The sequence below is a fragment of the Chenopodium album genome, chromosome 11 (assembly GCF_948465745.1).
Source record: "Chenopodium album chromosome 11, dcCheAlbu1.1, whole genome shotgun sequence".
In the NCBI taxonomy this organism is placed as follows: domain Eukaryota; kingdom Viridiplantae; phylum Streptophyta; class Magnoliopsida; order Caryophyllales; family Amaranthaceae; genus Chenopodium; species Chenopodium album.
The window spans coordinates 59,739,713-59,760,210 of record NC_137844.1 but is presented as its reverse complement, the minus strand read 5'-3'; the positions used below and the strand labels follow the sequence as shown (position 1 = coordinate 59,760,210).

The 20,498-nt window shown below is 37.6% G+C and overlaps 3 protein-coding genes and 1 long non-coding RNA gene across 5 annotated transcripts; 3 read left to right on the top strand and 1 right to left on the bottom strand.

Moving 5' to 3' along the window:
- The first annotated feature begins 2,374 nt into the window (after window positions 1-2,374).
- Window positions 2,375-4,205, top strand: LOC145569497 (uncharacterized). Its single transcript, XR_014096118.1, has 2 exons — window positions 2,375-2,659; window positions 3,698-4,205. It is a non-coding gene; the product is annotated as an uncharacterized LOC145569497 (long non-coding RNA).
- Window positions 4,206-4,888: 683 nt separating this feature from the next.
- Window positions 4,889-5,499, bottom strand: LOC145567029 (uncharacterized). The gene is made up of 2 exons (XM_081626258.1): window positions 5,305-5,499; window positions 4,889-5,218 (listed from the first exon to the last, which is right to left on the bottom strand). Exons 1-2 carry the CDS (start codon window positions 5,497-5,499, stop codon window positions 4,889-4,891), a joined length of 525 nt encoding a protein of 174 aa, XP_081482384.1.
- A 1,302-nt stretch (window positions 5,500-6,801) lies between these two features.
- Window positions 6,802-12,646, top strand: LOC145569496 (uncharacterized). 2 transcript variants are annotated; one of them, XM_081628836.1, is made up of 13 exons: window positions 6,802-6,933; window positions 7,018-7,135; window positions 7,213-7,291; window positions 7,384-7,459; window positions 7,562-7,645; window positions 7,737-7,841; window positions 9,157-9,237; window positions 9,345-9,409; window positions 10,030-10,099; window positions 10,181-10,258; window positions 10,933-11,030; window positions 11,129-11,264; window positions 12,157-12,646. In XM_081628836.1, exons 1-13 carry the CDS (start codon window positions 6,880-6,882, stop codon window positions 12,301-12,303), a joined length of 1,191 nt encoding a protein of 396 aa, XP_081484962.1. In that variant the 5' UTR covers window positions 6,802-6,879; the 3' UTR covers window positions 12,304-12,646. The 2 variants fall into 2 exon arrangements, with proteins under 2 accessions (XP_081484962.1, XP_081484961.1); XM_081628835.1 differs by having other exon boundaries at window positions 6,820-6,933; window positions 7,015-7,135.
- A 3,034-nt stretch (window positions 12,647-15,680) lies between these two features.
- Window positions 15,681-20,111, top strand: LOC145567993 (acid beta-fructofuranosidase 2, vacuolar-like). The gene is made up of 8 exons (XM_081627432.1): window positions 15,681-16,190; window positions 16,901-16,909; window positions 17,649-18,505; window positions 18,609-18,770; window positions 19,090-19,325; window positions 19,434-19,521; window positions 19,604-19,772; window positions 19,909-20,111. Coding segments are annotated over exons 1-8 (1,980 nt in total). The 5' UTR covers window positions 15,681-15,733; the 3' UTR covers window positions 19,911-20,111.
- Window positions 20,112-20,498: the final 387 nt, after the last annotated feature.

Genomic DNA, 20,498 nt, shown 5'->3' with positions numbered 1-20,498 from the left:
ATTCGGACTTGAGTTTGACCATGATGGATAACAGAAGAGATTGAGATGAGGCCGTGAGAATAATGTCGTCGACGTAGAGGAGAATGTATGCAACCTCTTTGCCATGACAATATAAGAAAAGTGAGTGATCAGACTTGCTATGAATGAAGCCAATGGTGGAGATGAAGTTAGCGAACCGGCGATACCAAGCCCTTGGGGCTTGCTTGAGACCATAAAGAGCCTTATTGAGAAGGCATACATGAGAAGGTTTTTCGGGGTCCCTAAACCCGGGTGGTTGGTGCATGTAGACGGTTTCATTGAGAGTACCATTCAAGAAGGCATTTTTTACGTCCATTTGGTGGATGGACCATGACTTGGAGAGAGCATTGCTAAGAACGGTGCAGATAGTTGCCGGTTTGACCACGGGGCTAAACGTTTCATCACAATCGACACCAACCTGTTGATTCCTGCTATTAACAACAAGACGGGCTTTGTGCCTCTCAAAATCACCGTTAGCATTTTTCTTATGGCGGTAGAGCCACATACAAGGAATAACATTGACATTAGAAGGGCGGGGCACCAACTCCCACGTCTTAGTTTTAATTAGAGCAATAAATTCATCAAGCATAGCATTTTACCAATTCGATCCGGATAGATCGGCAATTGAGTTGCGGGGAAGGGGTGATGGTAGAGAGGAGGCAGTGAGATTGAAGTGGCGTTTTGGTTTGAAAATGCCATGGGAACTTCTGGTGGCCATTTTGGTGGGTTGGGGATGTTGTTGAGGTTGGGCCTGGGCTTGAACAGTAGATGGGGAAATAGGGTGGTGATTTGTGGGATGAGGTGAAGTAGTGGGCTGACTGGGGGAGCCCACGAGCTGGTGAGGAGTAGATAGGGGAGTGGGCTGATTTGGGGAGCCCACGGTTGGTGGAGGGGAGGGACGGGCTGGAGTGCGAGCTGGGCCAGGTGAGGTCGGCATATGGGCCGCGTCCACTTGTGGGTTAGGAGGAGTAGCAGATTGTGCACTTAGTTGATGGAGAATAGTAGGAGAAAGCCCAATGTCTAAGAAATCATATGTATGAGCTGCTAGAGTATGAACTTTTGCAAATGGGAATTGTGTCTCATCGAATATAACGTGTCTAGAAACAAAAATTTTGTGACTTGACATATCGTAGCACTTGTAACCTCGATGATTGGGTGGGTAACCTAAGAAGACACAAGGAGTAGACCTAGCTTGAAGCTTGTTGATGGAGGTAGAGGGAAAGAGGGGATAGCAAAGGCACCCGAAGACACGAAGATGAGAGTAAGAGGGATCCTTGTGAAATAGCATTTGAGTGGGGGATTTGGAGGCAATTGTCTTTGATGGAAGTATATTGTGGAGATAGGTGGCCATTTGTAAGGCGTGATGCCAAAAAGAGGGAGGCATGGAGGATTGAGCAAGAAGGGTACGAACCATATTATTGATGGTTCGTATTTTTCGTTCCACTTTGCCATTTTGAGAAGAGGTGTGAGGGCAAGAGAAACGGAAGAGCATACCATTTTGTCACAAAAGGTACGGAACGGGCCATTATCATATTCTTTACCATTTTCACATTGAAAACATTTAATTTGTTTTTCGAATTGGATAGACACATAAGCACGAAATTGCATAAAGAAGGAGTAGACTTGTGACTTTTTGCATAGAGGGAAAGTCCATAGAAAGTTACTAAAATCATCCAAAAATAGAACATAATAAATATGTCCTGCCGAACTCATTTTCGGCGAGGTCCAAACTTCCCTATGGAAATGTCAAATGGCATGAGAGTATTAGACATAGAAGCATAAAATGGAAATTTCACATGTTTACCAAGAGGGCATGAGGAGCAAATAGAAGAACTTAAGCGTCTATTACATTCAACAAAATTGTTCTTTCTAAGAGTATGCAAAATATTAGCGCCGAGGTGGCCAAGCCTATCATGCCATAGAGAAGGGGAAAGAGCAACAAAAGTAGAGGGAGAGTGGACTGGATGTGCGGCATTGGTGAGGGGATAGAGTTCGCCGGAGCTATCATATCGCAAAATTGTTGTCCCCGTCGGAAGGTCCTTCACAGAAAAACCAAACGGGTCAAACTCAACGGAAGCCCAATTATCATATGTGAACTTTTTAATAGAAATCAGATTTTTAATAAGTTTCAGGGCTTGAAGTACATCATTTAAGGATAGGGGATGATGAGGCACTACTAGAAAAAAAAATTAATTTGTTGCTATTAATTTGCTGCATTTTATGCATTTCGCTGCAAATTAAAGTGGGTTTTACACATAGGTACTATGAATATTATTAATTAGCAGGGGTTTTTCTATTAAACCGCTGCAAATCAATTATCCTACATTTACCCTAGCCCCTTTATTCCTTAGCCGCCCAATTCATTCATTACACTCTTTCTCCCTCTTCCACCTTCATCTTCTCTCACTTACCTCACCGGCTGATTGCTCACCAATCTCACCAGAGATTCTACTTTGTCACTCACTCTCATCGACACTTCTAGTTTCTCACTCACTCACCCCAGTACCCACTCATCACCTACTCACCCTTGTCAGTGTTCGGGTCTAGGTTCAACCAAAAGTCTCACCGTTCCACCGATCTAACGGCTAACCTATGTGCTCACCACCACCTTCACTCGCCGACTATCACTCTCAAAGCTAAGGTAATTAATTGTATATTTTATTTCCTTAATTGAGAACGAAATAGGGAGTCGGAATTTTTTGAGGAATTCCTTTCCGAAATGCGATTTGGGTATTACTGCTTGTGATAATTGAGGAGGTGAATGTTGATTTGAGTTTGTGAAGAATTTGATTTCAGCATGTTTGAAATTCTAATGGGTTAACTTAGCTTGATGAATACGACTGCTTTAGTGTGCTCAAGTTTCGAAAAGATAATCGATTTTTCCAATTTTTAAATAGATTTTTGAATTTTATGCCATTCATATGTACTCGTATTATGTTTCAATTTAATATTTAGCAATTTTCCTTGTTTGTCAATTCTTTGTCATGCACCCATTTAATTGTGTCTTGCTTTGGCATTTTTGGAGGCTGATTGTTCACTTGTAGTAATAATAATATGATACTTTGTTGTGCTGTTTATCTCATTTTTTTCTGGAAACTAAATCGGAAGGTCATAGAGCACTTATTACCTCTGTTATTATGGTTCCTAGTTCAAGTAAGATGAACCGACGAAGCTAATTGTTACTGGAATTTTGTTGTACCTGGATTGATGAAGATATGCGATAGTATAGTTGTCACCCCATTTTTTTCATGGTATAAAATTATAACATTATTTTATGCTTCTTTGTAGTGAATTGATTTTCTTTAATTTGAAATTTATTTGGGTGTGTGTTATTTAATTGGGAAATTTTTCTGTAGTGATTAAATAAGTTTATTTTGGTGGTGAATTAGTATTTGTTTTGCCGAGATTTTTATGCTTTTATTTTAATTTGGGTTGGGTTTGTTGCAGATAAGCTAAAATGGGTTTGTGTTAGTGGGAGGAGAGATGGAGGACAAAGAATGTGTTTGAGAGAGTGAAATAAGGAGGATTTGAGAGCATTAGACTTGTGGGATGGGAGGGTAAAGGAAAGCTCATTGATGTAATAATATAATGTGCTGCTCAAACTTGTTGCATATGATAACTTTAAGGTTTTGTTTTAATTTAACCAAATTTAATTTAGAATTTTGCTAATTATATGCAGGATAAAAGATATAAATTTTGAAGTGATAGTGTCAAACGATGATCTCATAGAAGTTTTCCTTTAGTAGCAGGTGGAATCCTTCACTCAAGGGCAATTGAACATCTATAAAAGGTAGTTGCTACAGTCTTCTATCTCAGAGGTGCTGCTGCTGTTGCTTGTGTCGTTGTAGTTGGTGCTGCTCGTGTTATTGCTGCTGTTGCTGCTACTTGTGCTGCTGCTGCTGTTGCTGCTGCTCGTGCTATTGCTGCCTACTTAACGCTATTTATGTTGCTGCCTACTTGACGCCTTAGCCGTTACTGCCCAATCGACACCATTGTTGCTGTGGCCTTCCATACTTCTTTGGTTATTAGATCTCAGAGTTCGTAATATTGTCTGTTGTGGCTGTGCTCTTGCTGTATTATGTTAAGCTTCTGTAATTTCTAATGCTGTCCAATTGTAATTTTTATTTTTATGATGAAAGTGTACTTATACAGGCTATAATTAATGGAAATATAATTTTTTTACACAATTGCAAATAAGATTTCAGTCTTTTTTTTTTTTTTTTTTTTCTTCTTTTCTAGTAGTTGAATATCAGATTGACAGCAGGTTTGATAAATAAAAATCCAGCTATTTTAATTGTAAAAAAATATTTATTAGCAGGGGTTAATGGCATTAACCGCTGCAAATCAATGAATTGATTTGCTGCAGCTGTTAACCGCAGCAAATTATTCAATTGATTTGCTGCCCTGGCGTTTGCAGCCCCTCTAAAAACGCAACAAATAAATCATTTTCAACCGCTGTAAATAAATGTTTTTCTTGTAGTGAGGTGAAGGGAGAGAGGTGCTACCGATGCCATGAATTGGAATTTTATGTCCACTGCCAACAATGATACTACGTTGATTATTGCTCAAATTAAAATAAGACGAGAGAGTACTTGAATTTGCAGTCATGTGGGAGGTGGCGCCGGTATCCATATACCACCCATCATCCGGTGGAGTGAGAGAGAGTGTGTGGAGGGCATGATCAATGTCAGTTGGAGCATAACTGGAGGGGGGGAACATGTGCCGAGTAAGCCTGATTCAGTGGTGTAGGCCCTAGCACGCCTTGTTGTCGTGGGCCAGGGGGACGGGTCCAATTGGCAGTGGGGTAGGGGCAAGGTGGGATAGCCCACGCTTGCTGAGCCTAGGGGCCCCATGGACCAGGGGGAGGATATTACGACCAAGGCGCCCAGGAGTTCCAGTTTTGAGAGTTTTGAGGGTTGCATTGCTGCTGATTGTTGCCTTGGTTCGACCCACCCCCGCGGTTGTTGTTGTTGCGACCTCGACCACGGCCGTCGCCGCAGCGGTTGCAGCCCCCACGGCCCTGTGGTTTGTTACCGCGGTGAGAAGATCGGTTGTTTGTCTCATGAGCAGAGGATGAGTCATCATTATAGAGAGCGGCTTCGTTTCCGGTAGCAATCAAAGCGGAGCCTGCTGTGATGGCTTCATTGGCAGCCTGATCCGCAAGACGGGACTCTTCAAGGGTGAGCATGGACCTTGCTTTCTAGAAGGAAGGCAGAGGTTAGATTGATGGAGGACAGTAGCCACGCCATCAAACGATTTTTAAAGGCCGCAAATGAGGGTTAATACCAATCTGTGATTGTTAACCGGTGCACCAACGTTGGCTAGTTGGTCGGCGAGCATTTTTACCTTTTGATAGTAAGTAGAGACATTAGGGAAATCTTTCATTTCGACATTGGAGAACAAACCTTCCAATTGCACCGCACGAGAGCTTTTGTTATCTTGGAAGATGTCCCGAAGACGTTCCCACGCTTGTTGTGCCATGGAGTCGGGTCCAAGAATTGTTTGGAGGAGATCATTGGATATGGTGCCATATATCCATTGAAGCACAATAGCATCGAGACGAGTCCAAAGAGCCGGGTCGGTTGGTTCTTCTTTGTTAGAGGGAGGGATGATGTGGTCGATAACATCATAAGCTCGTGCTTGAATTTTGAATAACTCAGCCCAAGAGGAGTATAGCACGTTTTCATCTCTAATGTGATAAGAATAAGACTTTTAATTTTGTTCATTGCGGTTGTAGGGTGGAAAGCAGGGGATTTGGGCTAGTCTGCCATGGCAGCGAATTGAGACAGGGGAGAAGAAAGGGCAGAAGACGAAGAGAGGAGAAGAGAGGAGAAGAGAGATGGGAGATGAAAGGACAGAAACCCTAACCTAGTGTAGTACCATGTAGGAATATGTTTCGCGGTCTATCATTGCTTAGTATAGGAGTATATATACAAAGTTCCTAGGGAATGATTAAACAATGATATTAATTACAGCTACACATTGACATATGCTAATAGTTCAGAAGTGCTTCCCTTAAAACAATCTTTCTTTTGTACTGGTCTTTCAAAATGATATGAGTTAGTTTTACAACAAGTATCTTTCATATGTAGTTCAGCCTATCTATTGAATATTGTAGATTGGTGGGGTTTCATCAGATTTGAATGTTTTTCCCTTTTCCTTATTAAAGAACCATATGCAAGCTGATTTGGTGAATTCTTATAACACATGATAAATTTCATAAGGTTTTTCTTTTTATGAATGAAATTATGTTACTCTTTAATAAATAGTTACTGATCAAACCATGTCATAGTTCAAACTTAGTTACAAACAAAGCATGTAATAGATCAATAGCTTATAAGGTATGTATCAATCCACTATGTTACCCGATTTTTTCATTTCATCTCAAAAACCTATGTTAGGTTAATGGATCCACAACATTCGAACATGAGTATAACACCTTGACACTTCATTTTAAACTAAAATTATTGAAATTTTCATGAAATAACCGAGTTAGACACTTGGACACATACTCGTGTCAGACATAAACACACGAGTCTAAGTAACATATTCAATTATCATCTTAATAAAAGATTACAAAACCACTCTTATCATTAGAGGTGTCAATTCGAAAGATCGAATCAAGTTTGGTGAGACCGAGTCAATTTTTAAAATTAAGTCATACCAAATCAGTTTCAAATCGAATTGGATCAGGTATGCTTTTGACATGTCCAATTACCTATTGATCATTTGGTTTCATTATTCAATCAAGAAAATATTTACCCAAAATCGGCCAAAATGACCAAAAAAACCTCTTGACAAATTTATTACTCACTCACTCACTAACACAGTATCAGAGTTAGCGCGCACACAGAAAGAGAAATGTCTGCAACAACTTTGTCTTCTCCGCCATCATCTCTCTCCTCTCCTCTTCAGGTAATTCTTCTCTTCTCTTCATTTTCTCTCTCCTCTTCTCCATTTCCATTTTCATCAACATCTCTGCAATCTCAATGGCAGCAGGGGTTAGGATCCAAGCTGCCTCTTCGTCCTAATCTCACCTTCAACTTCCGACGATCATCAATTGCATTTCCTCAACTTCGTGCTTCTGCTAACAATCTCTCTTCTTCTCTCGATTCTGGTAATTCATCTTTTTTGCTCATCTTTTTGATGCTTTGAATCAGTTTGTGATTATGGTTGTTTTGTGTTGATTTGTAGGTTTGAACTCTGAACTTGATGCTGTTTCGAGGTTCAGTGAGATTGTTCCCGACACCGTCATTTTCGATGATTTCCAAAGGTTATTTACTTTTTAAATTATTGTTTTTGCCTTTTTTTTTTCCGTTTCGATTGTATAATTATCTTTGATTTTGATTAAATGTGTAATCATAGGTTTCCACCTACTGCTGCTACTGTTAGTTCATCGCTTTTGCTAGGTATTTTGAGTCTTCCTGATACAATTTTCAAGGTATGAAGGTTATAGTATTTCGAAAATTTGGAGAAGATTTAAAGAAAATTGAATTGTTGATTATGTGATTAATTTGAAAATGTTTGTTTAATTTGATTGTAGAGTGCTGTTGATACTGCCTTGGCAGATTCTGAGTGTGCTAGTATTGGCAAGTCGGATGCTAGATTGTCATGTTTTTACGACAAGGTTTCACCTATTTCCTTTAATATCATATGAAAATTTTTGAATATTTTTGCTGGATCAAGTTTATGATTTGTGATTGTTTGGGGATGTATAGGCCCTGGTCAATTGTGGTGCTGATTTGGCTAAGCTAGTGCCTGGTAGGGTGTCGACTGAAGTGGATTCTCGTCTAGCCTACGACACTCATGGGATAGTTCACAAGGTTACTTACTTGCATACTCTGAGCTTCTTTGAATGGTGCATCAATAAAGTTCAATTAAACTTGTCAATGCCTTTTAATGTAGCAATATGAATAAAGTTGTTCTGCTCCATTGGAGTGCTTTTAATGGATGAGCATCAACAATTCTTCTTTGTGAATGGAATATATTTGTTTTTTGCAGTAATTGACAAACCTTTTTTCGATCTTTTCATTCCTTATGAACTGTCACTTTCTAGCACAGTCTTACCAACCCCCCCCCCCCCCCCCAAACAAAGAAACTATTCCTTTGACAAGCATACATGTCTTCCAAATCTTCAAAGCATTACAATAATTCAATAAAGGAAAGAATTCTCAACACTGAGTGTCTTTGCGTGGCATGAGCTGATAAAAGTATTGGGGAGTGCTAAGTTACTGCAAAAACCTAGGTAATGTTTTACAATCGGTCAAGCATCTGATATTTTAATATATGGAATACTGGGTTCAAATTATCTGTACATAGTACATCCTTTTTGCACTAAAAAGGTAAATCATCCATTCCCCATTCTTGATGTCTTCCTCAAGGTGTCTTAAGAGAAAAAACATCAACTTATGATGTACAGCTGTTGTGGGCAAGAGGTGGAAGTGCTATACCACTTTAAGCTTTGATGGCCATTCAGGCATCCAGCCATCTCATCACTGTGCCATTTGAACTTATCTATGCTACATTGTTTATGAAATGCACTTCCTTCATTTCTTGTTATATGTCCACCTAACAGACAAAAAAAAACAGAAAAATCACATTGCATGTTACTCATATTGATGCACTTTACATGGCAGTTTAAAAGTATCATTGTAATTTTATATGTCAGCTTAGAGTGCCAATAAAATAATTCGGGTATGTTCTATTCGCTTGAATTTGATTTGTCTGAATTTATTGTAGTTGTGACTTGAACTTTGATATCCTTATTGTATCTTATACCAACTTAATGTGATGTAACGGAGCCATACAATTTTTTGACTATGCACAACTAGAAAAGACACCTTTGTGATAAATGAGGGATTACTTTCATTTTTATCATTTTTTTTGTTTATGTTGGAAGGAGTGAACCTCTGACATGGTATGATTTCCTTTGAAAATACAACTTTGTAAATGAAATCTGCTCCATCACAAATCAATTTCGAGCTGCTTTGTAAATTGACTCAAACTAAAGTCTCAGATTCCAAACCTTGCAAACAGTGTTGAATATAGGGAGCAGTAGATTTCAATAACATTAGATTGTCATTCATGAAATAATTCTTCTAGTTCAAAATCACAACTATTTTGCTATCAAAATTTCAGGTGCACAAACTTTTGAAGCTATACAATGATGTTGAGGTCCCCGCAGAGCGTTTGCTGTTTAAGATTCCTTCAACATGGCAGGTTTTTAGAAGCAATATCTTTTAATCTGTTTGATCCATTCACTGTGTAAGTGTGAACCTACCAATTGTTAGTAACTAATGTTACAATTGTTGATTTTATGCTCTCAGGGAATAGAGGCTGCAAGGGTGCTGGAATCTGAGGGCATACAAACCCACTTGACTTGTGTTTACAGGCATGGATATATAACAACTCATGCATTTTTGGTGATTTGTAGGGATCAAATATTTTATATGATAGTTCTTTTTTTTCCACCACTTGGGAAAATTTAGATTGTTTCTCTTGTAAGTAATGGATATAAGCTGACTGAATTATAAGTTTACAACCATGTTATCCATCTCCAAAGTTGCAAATTGTTTGTCTTAAATCTCGTCAATATCTCATATTGTGTCGTTTTAAATCCACTGTGCTAATACATATTTCATGCACCACCTCCACAGTAACTGATTTCATTCTAATTGAGTTCAAGCTTTAAATTAAAATTAAAATAATAAAATCCTAGGACTATAGAGTTACTCATGTGTGAAGCTAGGAAAAAAGAAACTCTATTTGTTTCGGATTTAATTATCTTGGGGGGTGTATATCAATCCTTCCACCTCTCAATTGTTGCCACCTTGTAAATCGCTGATTCCAAAGGTGGTAAATATTCTGATTGACGGATTTATTAGGTTGATTTTTTCTGGTTAGTACTTAGGTATGCATGATTTTCATGATATACAAATCTATGCATGTGGCTGCTGCTACATGTTGCTTATGAGTTTTTTTTTTTATTTTGTTTTTTTTGTGATCATTCAGCTTTGCCCAAGCATCTGCAGCAGCCCAAGCTGGAGCATCTGTTATTCAGATTTTTGTTGGTCGCGTAAGGGTAAATTTCCGCCAGAAGGAAGCATTGAGCTGGATGCAATTTTGTGTCTCGTTTCTTTGTTAATATTGTGTAGTTATTCAGGATTGGGCACGTAATCATTCCGGTGACTCTGAGATTGATGCTGCTCTTAAAAGAGGGGAAGATCCTGGGTTGGCTTTGGTGAGTTACAAATGACTTCCTAAATTACTGCTTCCATTCTGCTAATGTCTACATGTGTAGTGATTTCAAAACTGATTAGTTTTATTTGAAATGAGACATTTGATCTTTGAACTACGAAAGAATATCCTTTGAGACGTGTGAATGAGCTGCCACTGATACAATTAGACTTGACGGATTTTACCTTGAACGAGAGGGGGGGTGGGGGGGATTATTATCTTTACTGAACCTAGTGATTGGTATTGTATAACCTTGTGTAGTTGTGTTCCTGAACGAGAGGGGGGGTGGGGGATGTCAGCTCTGTATCACTAAATGTCAATGATGCTTGGGAAGAAATCGAATGATTTGTTTTGCTTTCTTGAATCTTTACAATTACACTTTTGCCTCCACTCTTACACAATTTTTTTTTATTACATGCCTAGCAAAGCTGCCCTCATGTCATTTACCGTACAGTTCATGTTGTAAAAGCAGTTTATCATTAAGCTCGTCTGCAGTTGAGTGGACAATCTTGTTTTGCCTTGTGCTCTCATAAAAGTAGTTTATGAAATTTGGATTAACCTAGGTTTGTAATTATACATTACCATGTTGGGTCTTTTGGAACAATATGTTACTGATGTTCACTTGTTAAAGGTAAAGATGAACACTAAGCCTTGTCTCATTATATGGAACCGTTACAGGTGACAAAAGCATACAATTATATTCATAAATATGGTCACAAGTCAAAGCTAATGGCAGCTGCAGTTCGCAACAAGCAGGACCTCTATAGTCTTCTTGGGTAGGAGTACCTACTAGCCTTAAAATGCTAAACCTGTTAAATGTTTGAGTTCTGAAGTACTTCCTGTTTTTACTCTGTTTCCTATTCTCAATCTTCAGGGTTGATTACGTTATAGCACCTCTTAAGGTACTGGGGTCGCTAAAAGAATCTATAACCTCTCCTGATGAGAAATATGCTTTCACGAGGAGGCTATCCCCACAATCTGCTGCTACATATGAGTTCAGCAAAGAAGAGGTTTGCTTCCATCTTTGCTTGCATATGTACTTGTTGAGCTTTTGATGAGATCTTCAAATTATAACGGTTCTGTAGTAGAGTGCTTGTGATCTGAAATGAATCTAACATTTTTTTGCTTAATCCAAATCTATGAATTTAAGGATGAAGTAATTGCTTGATGAGATCTTGTTGTATAGTAATTATGTGGCCTTTCTAATATGTCTCTGCTGCATTCTTATAATAAAAGAAAAATAAAAGGCAATTTGGGCTGATTTTTTCACTTTAAATTAGTAGGAATATTCATCTTATATAAGCTGAGTTGGTTCATTGTTGGTGATTGTATGTCACAAACCCACCAAGACAAATGTTTAAATCTTAGTGGTACTGTGGAATTGACCCCTGCTTTTAGCCATTATAGACTTATTGATTGGTGAGCTAGGAAGCCTAGGACTTTGGGTTAGGTGGGCTAGGTTTTCTTTTCCTCCAGCCTTAGACCTTAGCTATCCCATTATGTTTGGTTGACCTTGTTATTGATCTTTGGTGGTCAAATTGGAGCTGGTTTCCAAAAGCCCTAGTCAATGAAAAGTGCCCTGCGTTAACCTAGTAAATCTGAACTCGTAAATTTCAGTGAAAGTAATAGATAGAACTTAGAAATATAAGAAGAATAATCTTAGATGAGACAGTAAGACCCCATCTAGAAAATCAGAAAGTCTTATGTGGTAAAGACATACGAAGTACTCTGTATTATATATCAAAAGGGATCATTGTATGTAGGATTCCCTGAAGGTATTATTATTTAAATCCACCCCCCAAAGGCTGTATTAGCATTGCTATTTGCTACCAATAAATTAAATTTTTACATCTTGATTAGCACACTTGAGGGTGGAGATGCTGATCTTTTCTTTTATGTCAGCTTGTGAAGTGGGACCAAAGAAGCTTGGCATCAGCGATGGGGCCTGCTGCAGTTGAGCTTCTCACTGCCGGGATTGATGGTTATTCTAATCAAGCAAACAGAGTTGAGGAGTTATTCGGAAAGATTTGGCCACCCCCGAATGTGTGAATATTCGATGCTCTTGCTCGCAAGTGAGGACTAAATTTCTCTTCCAAAAGAGTAAAATGATGCATTCACCACTTGACTTGGCTAACCTTTTGATCTCTGGAAATAAACAGCCTTCCCTTTCTTTTCCTCTATTGGATGAGAGATGGTATGCTATCTCGAATAAACAATATTATCCTTTCTACTTATCTAGACTGTTGGCTTGTCAAATATTAACTAGAAGACTTATCTTGTTTCTTTATGCTTTGGGGATGGCCAGTTGGGGGGCATCTCTTGAATGTCATTTGACACAAACATAAATGGTTTACTGTTCATTAATTTCAAGGAAAATATTTGTGATATACAATGAATGAGTTCCCTCGGCTTCTTATCCTCAGCTTGTGGTCTTAAATTTACTTAGATTGGAAAAACATCCGTGATGGTACTTGGAAGAATTTAATTCACTATATTAACTCTATACGTCTAGTCTGGTAGTCTTTTAACCATGTAGCGGTGAGATTTATCTTGGTGGTCGAGTAGATGACTCTTGGCCAAGAGCCACTTAATATATTTGACGAGTCTTCATAGCACGTCAAATTTTAGGTGACCGTGATATGGTGTATGTACATGAAAATAGAGTTTTTGGGGATAAAGATGTGGAAGGGATCTTGTTGAGAGAGATAGAGAAAGGGAGATCCATTATTTGGAGGGGGTGAGCAAAAAGTCCGGGTACCCAGAATTGGAACTGGAATTGGTTAGCAACCGGCGGGTCCGGATTTGGAATTGGACCCGGTGGTTCGAATTCTGGGTAATAAATTTAGAAATCGGTTGCAACCGGTTCCAATTCCAATTCCCAATTTTTTTTGGACCAGAGCCGGTTGGGTACCCAGTTACCCAATATACATTAAACTGAATATACTTTTTTTAAAAAAAAGATGTGTTAAATATATCTAGTTAGTAAAATAAAAAAATATTATATTATTAATATCTAACTTAAATAAAATAGTTTCATGCATATATAAATATTAAACGCTAAAAATGAAAATAGATCAAATAAGTATTAAATTTGTATTAAAATTTAATAATTATGTGCGGGTATTCGGAACCGGATCCGGTACACGGAGGTTCCAATTCCAATTCCTAAAGTTTAGGATCCGGTTGAAGTGGTTTCAATTCCAACTTCGAATTTTAGGACCTGGTACCAACCAATTCCGGGTCCAGTTTCTAAAAATTTGACTGGGTACCCGGTTTGCTCACCCCTCACTGCTCATCAGTATTGTTTGTATTGGTTTAAGACCTACTATCCCAGCTATGAGATTCATTCTGTAGAAATAATTTATCTGAACGAAATCCACTGACTACTATAATCTGAGCTGTGTCTGATCATTTAACTAGGATAAGAAACTTGCAGTAATCATTTTTAGCTGACATAAATATAAATATCCTCTTTTATTTTGAACAACTTGTTTCCACATTCCCCATCTTTATTCTCTGTGAAAGATTTACTGACATTAAAACTACTTGCAAGTTTTAACATGGTCTTAGTGACTGCATCTGACTTAAACAAATAAGACAGGCCTGCTTAACATGAGAAGGTTTATATAGCACCTTGATGTCTTAATACCCAAAACATCTTAAAAACAAAGATTTAAGTTGATATTAGCTTACACGCGTTAGTCAAACATGCTAAGTAAACCAGTTAAATTCCAATTACCAGTTGTCGAACAGGGCACTCTACACTAAAACACCTTAAAGCTCAGATTGATTGAAAGTCCTTTTCTCTATTCCCTCCCCATTTTACTCCTAAAATAACACAAGTACAACATACACAATAAAATAAGGCGATTATCAAGGGATTAGGAGATAAATTAACCACAAAGCAATACGTGTAAGTTAATAGTAGGAGTTCCGAGTTCGTAATAAGGTGGGTGGATCCATAATCCAGATCACGTTCTGCTGTTGATGTATCATGTACGTTGATTGCTACAATTATGGATAGAAAATGAGAGGGGCATGTGATGTGAGGGAGCTAAGAAATTAGGAATTAGAGAGTTGTGCACAGCAAACATGTGCATAATAGGACCCAATATTAACATGGTTTGTCTGCCCTTATTATCAATTATTAATACCAACTTAAAAAACCCAGGCCACCCCATCAATCATTCAACCTGTCTACTTACTATTCATACTGGCTACCTTTGGCTTCATTGGTGGTTTTGGATTATGTTATTCTTTTCCTTTTGTCTTCTTCAATATTAACCACATTCATCACAATACATAGCATGTTTTTTGATACTGTAGATCGCCAAAATTTATATTTTTTGCTTTGGTTTTACCAATTCCAAATTATTTGAATTATTTGGTAATGCAGAATACTATTAGTTTATTACTTTATTAGTCTAAGATTAACCTTTTTGGCCATGATTTTCTTTCAATTAACTAATATTTTGTAATATATTGAAAGAAGAATCAAGTGGTCGATAGTGGTTGTGATCAAGTAATGTCCCTTCTATTATGAGGTTGAGGATTTGATTTTTATCTATATTGTACTCGTTTTTAATAATTAACTTCTTGTTACCTTAACAAAACATTGAGAGAGTACTCCGTTTGGTAAATGTTTTAAAACACTGTACATTATTTGCATCTAAAACCTAATTTGAACATTATACAAATCCGGAGTTGCACGTGTATATAAATTTATAAATTGTCATTATCATTATTAAGATAACTGGAAAATTGTGTGGAGGAGCTACATACCTTATCTAAAGGGGTTTTTGAGAATAATTGCTATCAATGAAGAGTCCTTACTTACTCAAATTTGTCTCCTCTTCAAAATTTTATCCTCTAGAATTGCAACTCCAAATGAAAACTTTTATGTAGTTTTATATAACTTAAACCTTTTTGGGCTATATGGAACTTTTATGAAGGGATAAATCAACCTCTTTTTTTTTTTAAAGGATAAATAAACCTTTTTCATAGTAACAAAAATGACGCAAAAAAATCGAAAAAAAAAGTAAGGCATATACAATTGGCCTAATGGGCAGTGAATTAAATATATTGAATATTCTGAAAGTTTACAGTTGTTCCTGGGTTATATTCATGCACACAAAACAGAAGCAATAGAATCTAAGATTTTCATTGTTACATTATAATCAATAATATAATGCAACTTCCCTAACATGGATCAATGTCTCCATTTCTCTCTCTAATCAAGCGGGAAGAAGCGGCCATTCTTTAGGTAAATTAATATTTTATGTGATTCTCAAATCTCAAGCAAACATACACTATAAATAAACCAACTTTTCCTCTCATTCACATTCATTATTACTTGTTGGCAAATCACCTATATTTGTCATCCTGTCTTTTTTTTATTTATTTTTGCTCTTTCTTTCAAACTCCTAGCAATATCCAAATACTTTGTATAACAAACCTTACAAATCTAAGCAACACTACAATGGTTGAATCCTCGGATTCTACCCTCCCCTACTCCTACGCACCATTGGCCCCTAGCCATGACCAATGTGACATTGGTTCGGCTGATGATAAACAACGAAGGAGACGGTCCTTAAAGATCGGGGTGCTCATCTTTTCCGGCCTAATGATATGTGCATTGATCGTCAGTTTTCTGGATTACAATAATCAGCCCATTGTGGTCGACAATGAAGGTGTGAAGCCTAATGATTTAAAGTTGTCGAGGCCACCACCTGAGAATTTGGCTGGTGTAGAAGTTGTGCCGGGGTCAGAGGAGTTGTTGTTTAAGGTTACGCGTGGTAAGCCTCATGGTGTCTCGGAGAAGGCTAATGGGTTTCCATTGCGCGGCCTTAGGCTGCCTTTCTTTGATTGGAATGATCTCCAGTTAGCTTGGCAGAAAACTTCTTTTCACTTTCAACCACAGAAGAATTGGATGAATGGTACTTTTTTTTAATCTTATTAACTTAATATTATATATATATATTTTTAATACTGCTAACATAATACGATCATAATCTGTAATAGCTGATAGACCTGTCAAAACTGAGACTTAATAAGCCATAAACTGATTTTTCCCTGATTAATTTTAATTCATTACGAAATTAATTTATTGAAATGGACATGAGCCGGCCAATGGGAATAAGCTCTAACAGCTAGCAATGCAATCATGTGACAATGTAACTAGGGAAATGGTAGGGTTTTAATAATACTTTTAAAAAGGTAGTCAGATCATAGAAAAGTGAAAAAAAAAAAAAAAAAAAAAAAAAGAAGAAAAAAAAAGGGGGTGTCACAAAATCTATATGACAGTGTATGATCTTAAAAAAATGATTTGTTTAGTACTTTAGGTTTAGATTGACATAATACACCATGATGTTATAAGTGGAAGTATATTCTTGGATCAAAAATACCAAAAAGAAGAAGTGTCCTGCTTCATTGGCTCTGTTGCATTACTATCTGGCATAACGGTATAAGCATATTATATACAAATAAAAACACTAAAGTATGGTATATAATCTCTAAACTGCATAATGCCAATGTATGGCTCTAATGATTTTTTAACTTTGGACTTTCTAACATTATCTTTTTCCTTTTCTTAATCTTCGCTGTTGATGATTGGTCTTGTTGTGGATGTTGAATTGTTCGCCATCAGATCCAAACGGTAAAGTTGCTCCTCCTTTAAGTTATGATCTGTCATGTATTCAATTTGCTTGACAAAGAATTAAGGTTTATAATATAGCAGCTGCCTGCATGATGGATTACAGCTTAATATATTTGTGCAATATGCATTATTTTGATTGTGTTGAAACTTCATAAGTATGAGTACTAACAAGTTAGAAATATCCTCCAATCTGAATCGTTTGTAGCATATGTTGTAACCTATCATTGCATAGCTTCAAAAATGAATATTTTTTTTTTTTTTTCACTGTTGTCATTGTTTGAACCCTCTGAAAACCTTGTTCTCTCGGTTTACAAACATCTTTTACAATCAGAATTTATCAGATATAGTCAGTAAAAATTTTAGTTTTAGTTAATGAGCAACAATTAGCTAGGAATTTAATTTTTGGTTTGAGTATAATCAGTTGAGTTTAGTTAAATAGATCATGACATCAGTGTCATACTTTATCCAACAAGGATAATATTCACCTGACAAAAGTAGATACTTCAAATTAGAACTATTAAATATATGCTGTAACCAAAGTGACTACCCTTTTTCCCTATGATCAAATTAGCATATGCAAGTCTTCATTGTTTTCACTTAGATTGCACTAGCAAGGGCTGCAAGGCTAGAGATATTTGCACAGATGTCCCGAATTTCATTCAAAAACATGATTAAATTACTTGCAAACTTATATTGAAAATTGCATCCCAAATCTGATGAAGTTAAAACTATTAAACAGGTCCATTATACTACAATGGGTGGTACCATTTCTTCTACCAGTACAACCCTGAAGGTGCAGTCTGGGGTAACATTGTTTGGGGCCACGCTGTGTCCAAGGACCTCATACAGTGGATCCACCTTCCTATAGCCATGGTGGCAGATCGCTGGTATGACTTCAACGGCGTGTGGACTGGTTCAGCCACCATCCTTCCTGATGGTCAAATCATGATGCTCTACACTGGATCTACCAACGAGTCAGTTCAAGTCCAAAATCTTGCCTATCCAGCCAACTTGTCTGACCCACTTCTCCTGGAATGGGTCAAGTACCCTGGTAACCCAGTTCTCGTTCCTCCCCCAGGAATTGGCAAATTGGATTTCCGTGACCCTACAACTGCCTGGTTGACCTCGGAGGGAAAATGGAGGATCACAATCGGGTCCAAGATCAACAAAACAGGCATTTCTCTTGTGTATGAGACCACTGACTTTAAGAACTTTGAGCTCTTGGATAACATTCTCCATGCTGTGCCAACCACTGGTATGTGGGAGTGTGTTGACTTCTATCCAGTCTCACTGACTGAGACAAATGGGCTTGATACCTCCATTAACGGTCCATTAGTGAAACATGTGCTCAAGGCAAGCATGGATGATGATAGGAATGATTATTATGCGTTGGGAACCTATAGTGAGGCCAATGGTACATGGGTTCCTGATAATGGTGCCATTGATGTTGGCATTGGACTAAGGTATGACTATGGAAGATTTTATGCTTCCAAGACATTTTACGACCAAGAAAAGAAGAGAAGGATCTTGTGGGGTTGGATCACAGAAGGTGACAGTGAAGCAGCTGATGTAAAGAAAGGATGGGCATCTCTCCAGGTACATTCAAAGTATCTTCTACAAATTTATTTTTTCTGTTTTAGTTTTACTAACAAGAATTATAAGTCAATTTTGTAATTTATATTGCTTGATGATTATACAGGGAATTCCAAGAACTGTTCTGTACGACCAGAAGACTAAAACCAATTTAGTTCAATGGCCTGTGGAGGAATTAGAAACCCTTAGACACAACAGCAAGGAATTTGACAGGGTTGAAGTTACTGCAGGATCTGTTGTGCAACTGGATGTCAGCGCAGCTACAGAGGTTCTGATCATTCTTTAACCCTTTTTTTTATCAGCTCATTTGTTTTGTTATATTCTATGTTACTTGGACTCTTCATTTTACCTCAAGTACCCGTGTCGGACCCTCGACCCTCGGACATGGGTATGACACATGGACACTTCATTTTAGTTGAAAATCATAGAATTTTTTCACAAAATAGCCGAGTCGGACACTTGGACACGTACCCGTGTCGGACATGGGTACCCGAGTCCGAGTAACATAGGTTATATTGTAGAGCCAATTAGATAAAATCTTGCCTTGCTTCAAAAACTTATAATCTCATGCTTTGGTTACTCTACAGATGGATATAACTGCAGAATTCGACATTGAAAAAGAGGCATTGGAAAGCTTACCTGTTACAGGAGAGAAGTATAGCTGCCCTGCTAGCAAGGGAGCCGCTCAGAGGGGTGCTCTTGGTCCTTTCGGGTTATTGGTTCTTTCTGATAATGATCTCTCTGAACAGACTCCCATCTATTTCTATGTGGTCAAAACCTCTAGTGGCAACTTCAAAACTTTCTTCTGCACTGATTTATCAAGGTCGGTACATCTTTAGAAAAACCTATCATTTCTCTGATTGTTCTTGATCATTTCTTCTTAAATTGTGAACATGTCTAAGCTCTTCTTTGGTTGACGATATATATGCAGGTCATCTATAGCAACTGATGTTGCCAAAGACATCTTAGGTAGCACAGTACCAGTACTCAAAGGCGAAAAATTATCCATGAGAATTCTTGTACGCTGACCTGATTTACTCTGTGTTAAAGCTCCCCTTCAGGCTTCTAGCCAAAATCTAACATCATGTCATTTGGAAACAGGTGGATCATTCAATAGTAGAAGCCTTTGCTCAAGGAGGTAGAACCTGCATCACATCCCGGGTTTACCCAACACACGCAATATACAAAGACGCAAAGCTATACGTATTCAACAATGCAACTGAGGCCAGTGTGACAGCATCTGTCAAGACCTGGCAAATAAGTTCTGCATGTACGTTCTACTATTCCAATTTATGAAAATTTCATCCACATTCTTCTTTATTGGTCTCTCTTTACGGAACATAGGCTCTTACAATTTCCTTTCTTTTCGTTTTGTTTTAATCATTATATCGTGTTTATGTATGTAGGAAACCATAACATATAGAAGAAAAGAGAGTCTGCAATTCATTTGATGGAAGAGGATAAGCAATGGAAGTGGAGTGAAGTCGAGTCGAGTTGAGTCAATCACAAGCCATGCCATGCAATGCCGTTCATTCATTCATTTATTCATTATACAGCAATCATCATACACATACATATGCTTCTTGGTCACAAGAAAATCACAATTTTGGGGGAAAAATTAATAAACATATTCTCCATAATCGTTGAGATTTTGGTTAAATGGTGTGATCGTTTGTCCCACACTAGTTTCGATGGCTCCCCCCATTACTCAATCTCTTAAATCAGCTCATTAAATTGATGTTCATTCATCCTTTATTTATTTCATTGTTTGAGAATTAGAAATAGCAAATTTTGTTTCTTTATCAGCTTCCTATTACAAAGACTTGATATTAATAATAACAAGAAGCCCATTGCTCATAAATTAAAGCTCGTTTGATGATTTAACTTTCGATGGATCTCTCTTGAATTTTTCTCCGATATATGTTTGACAAATGACAATGACTAAACTCTCTTCCTACATAAGTCATTATGTGTAGAGACATGTACGTGATCCCCA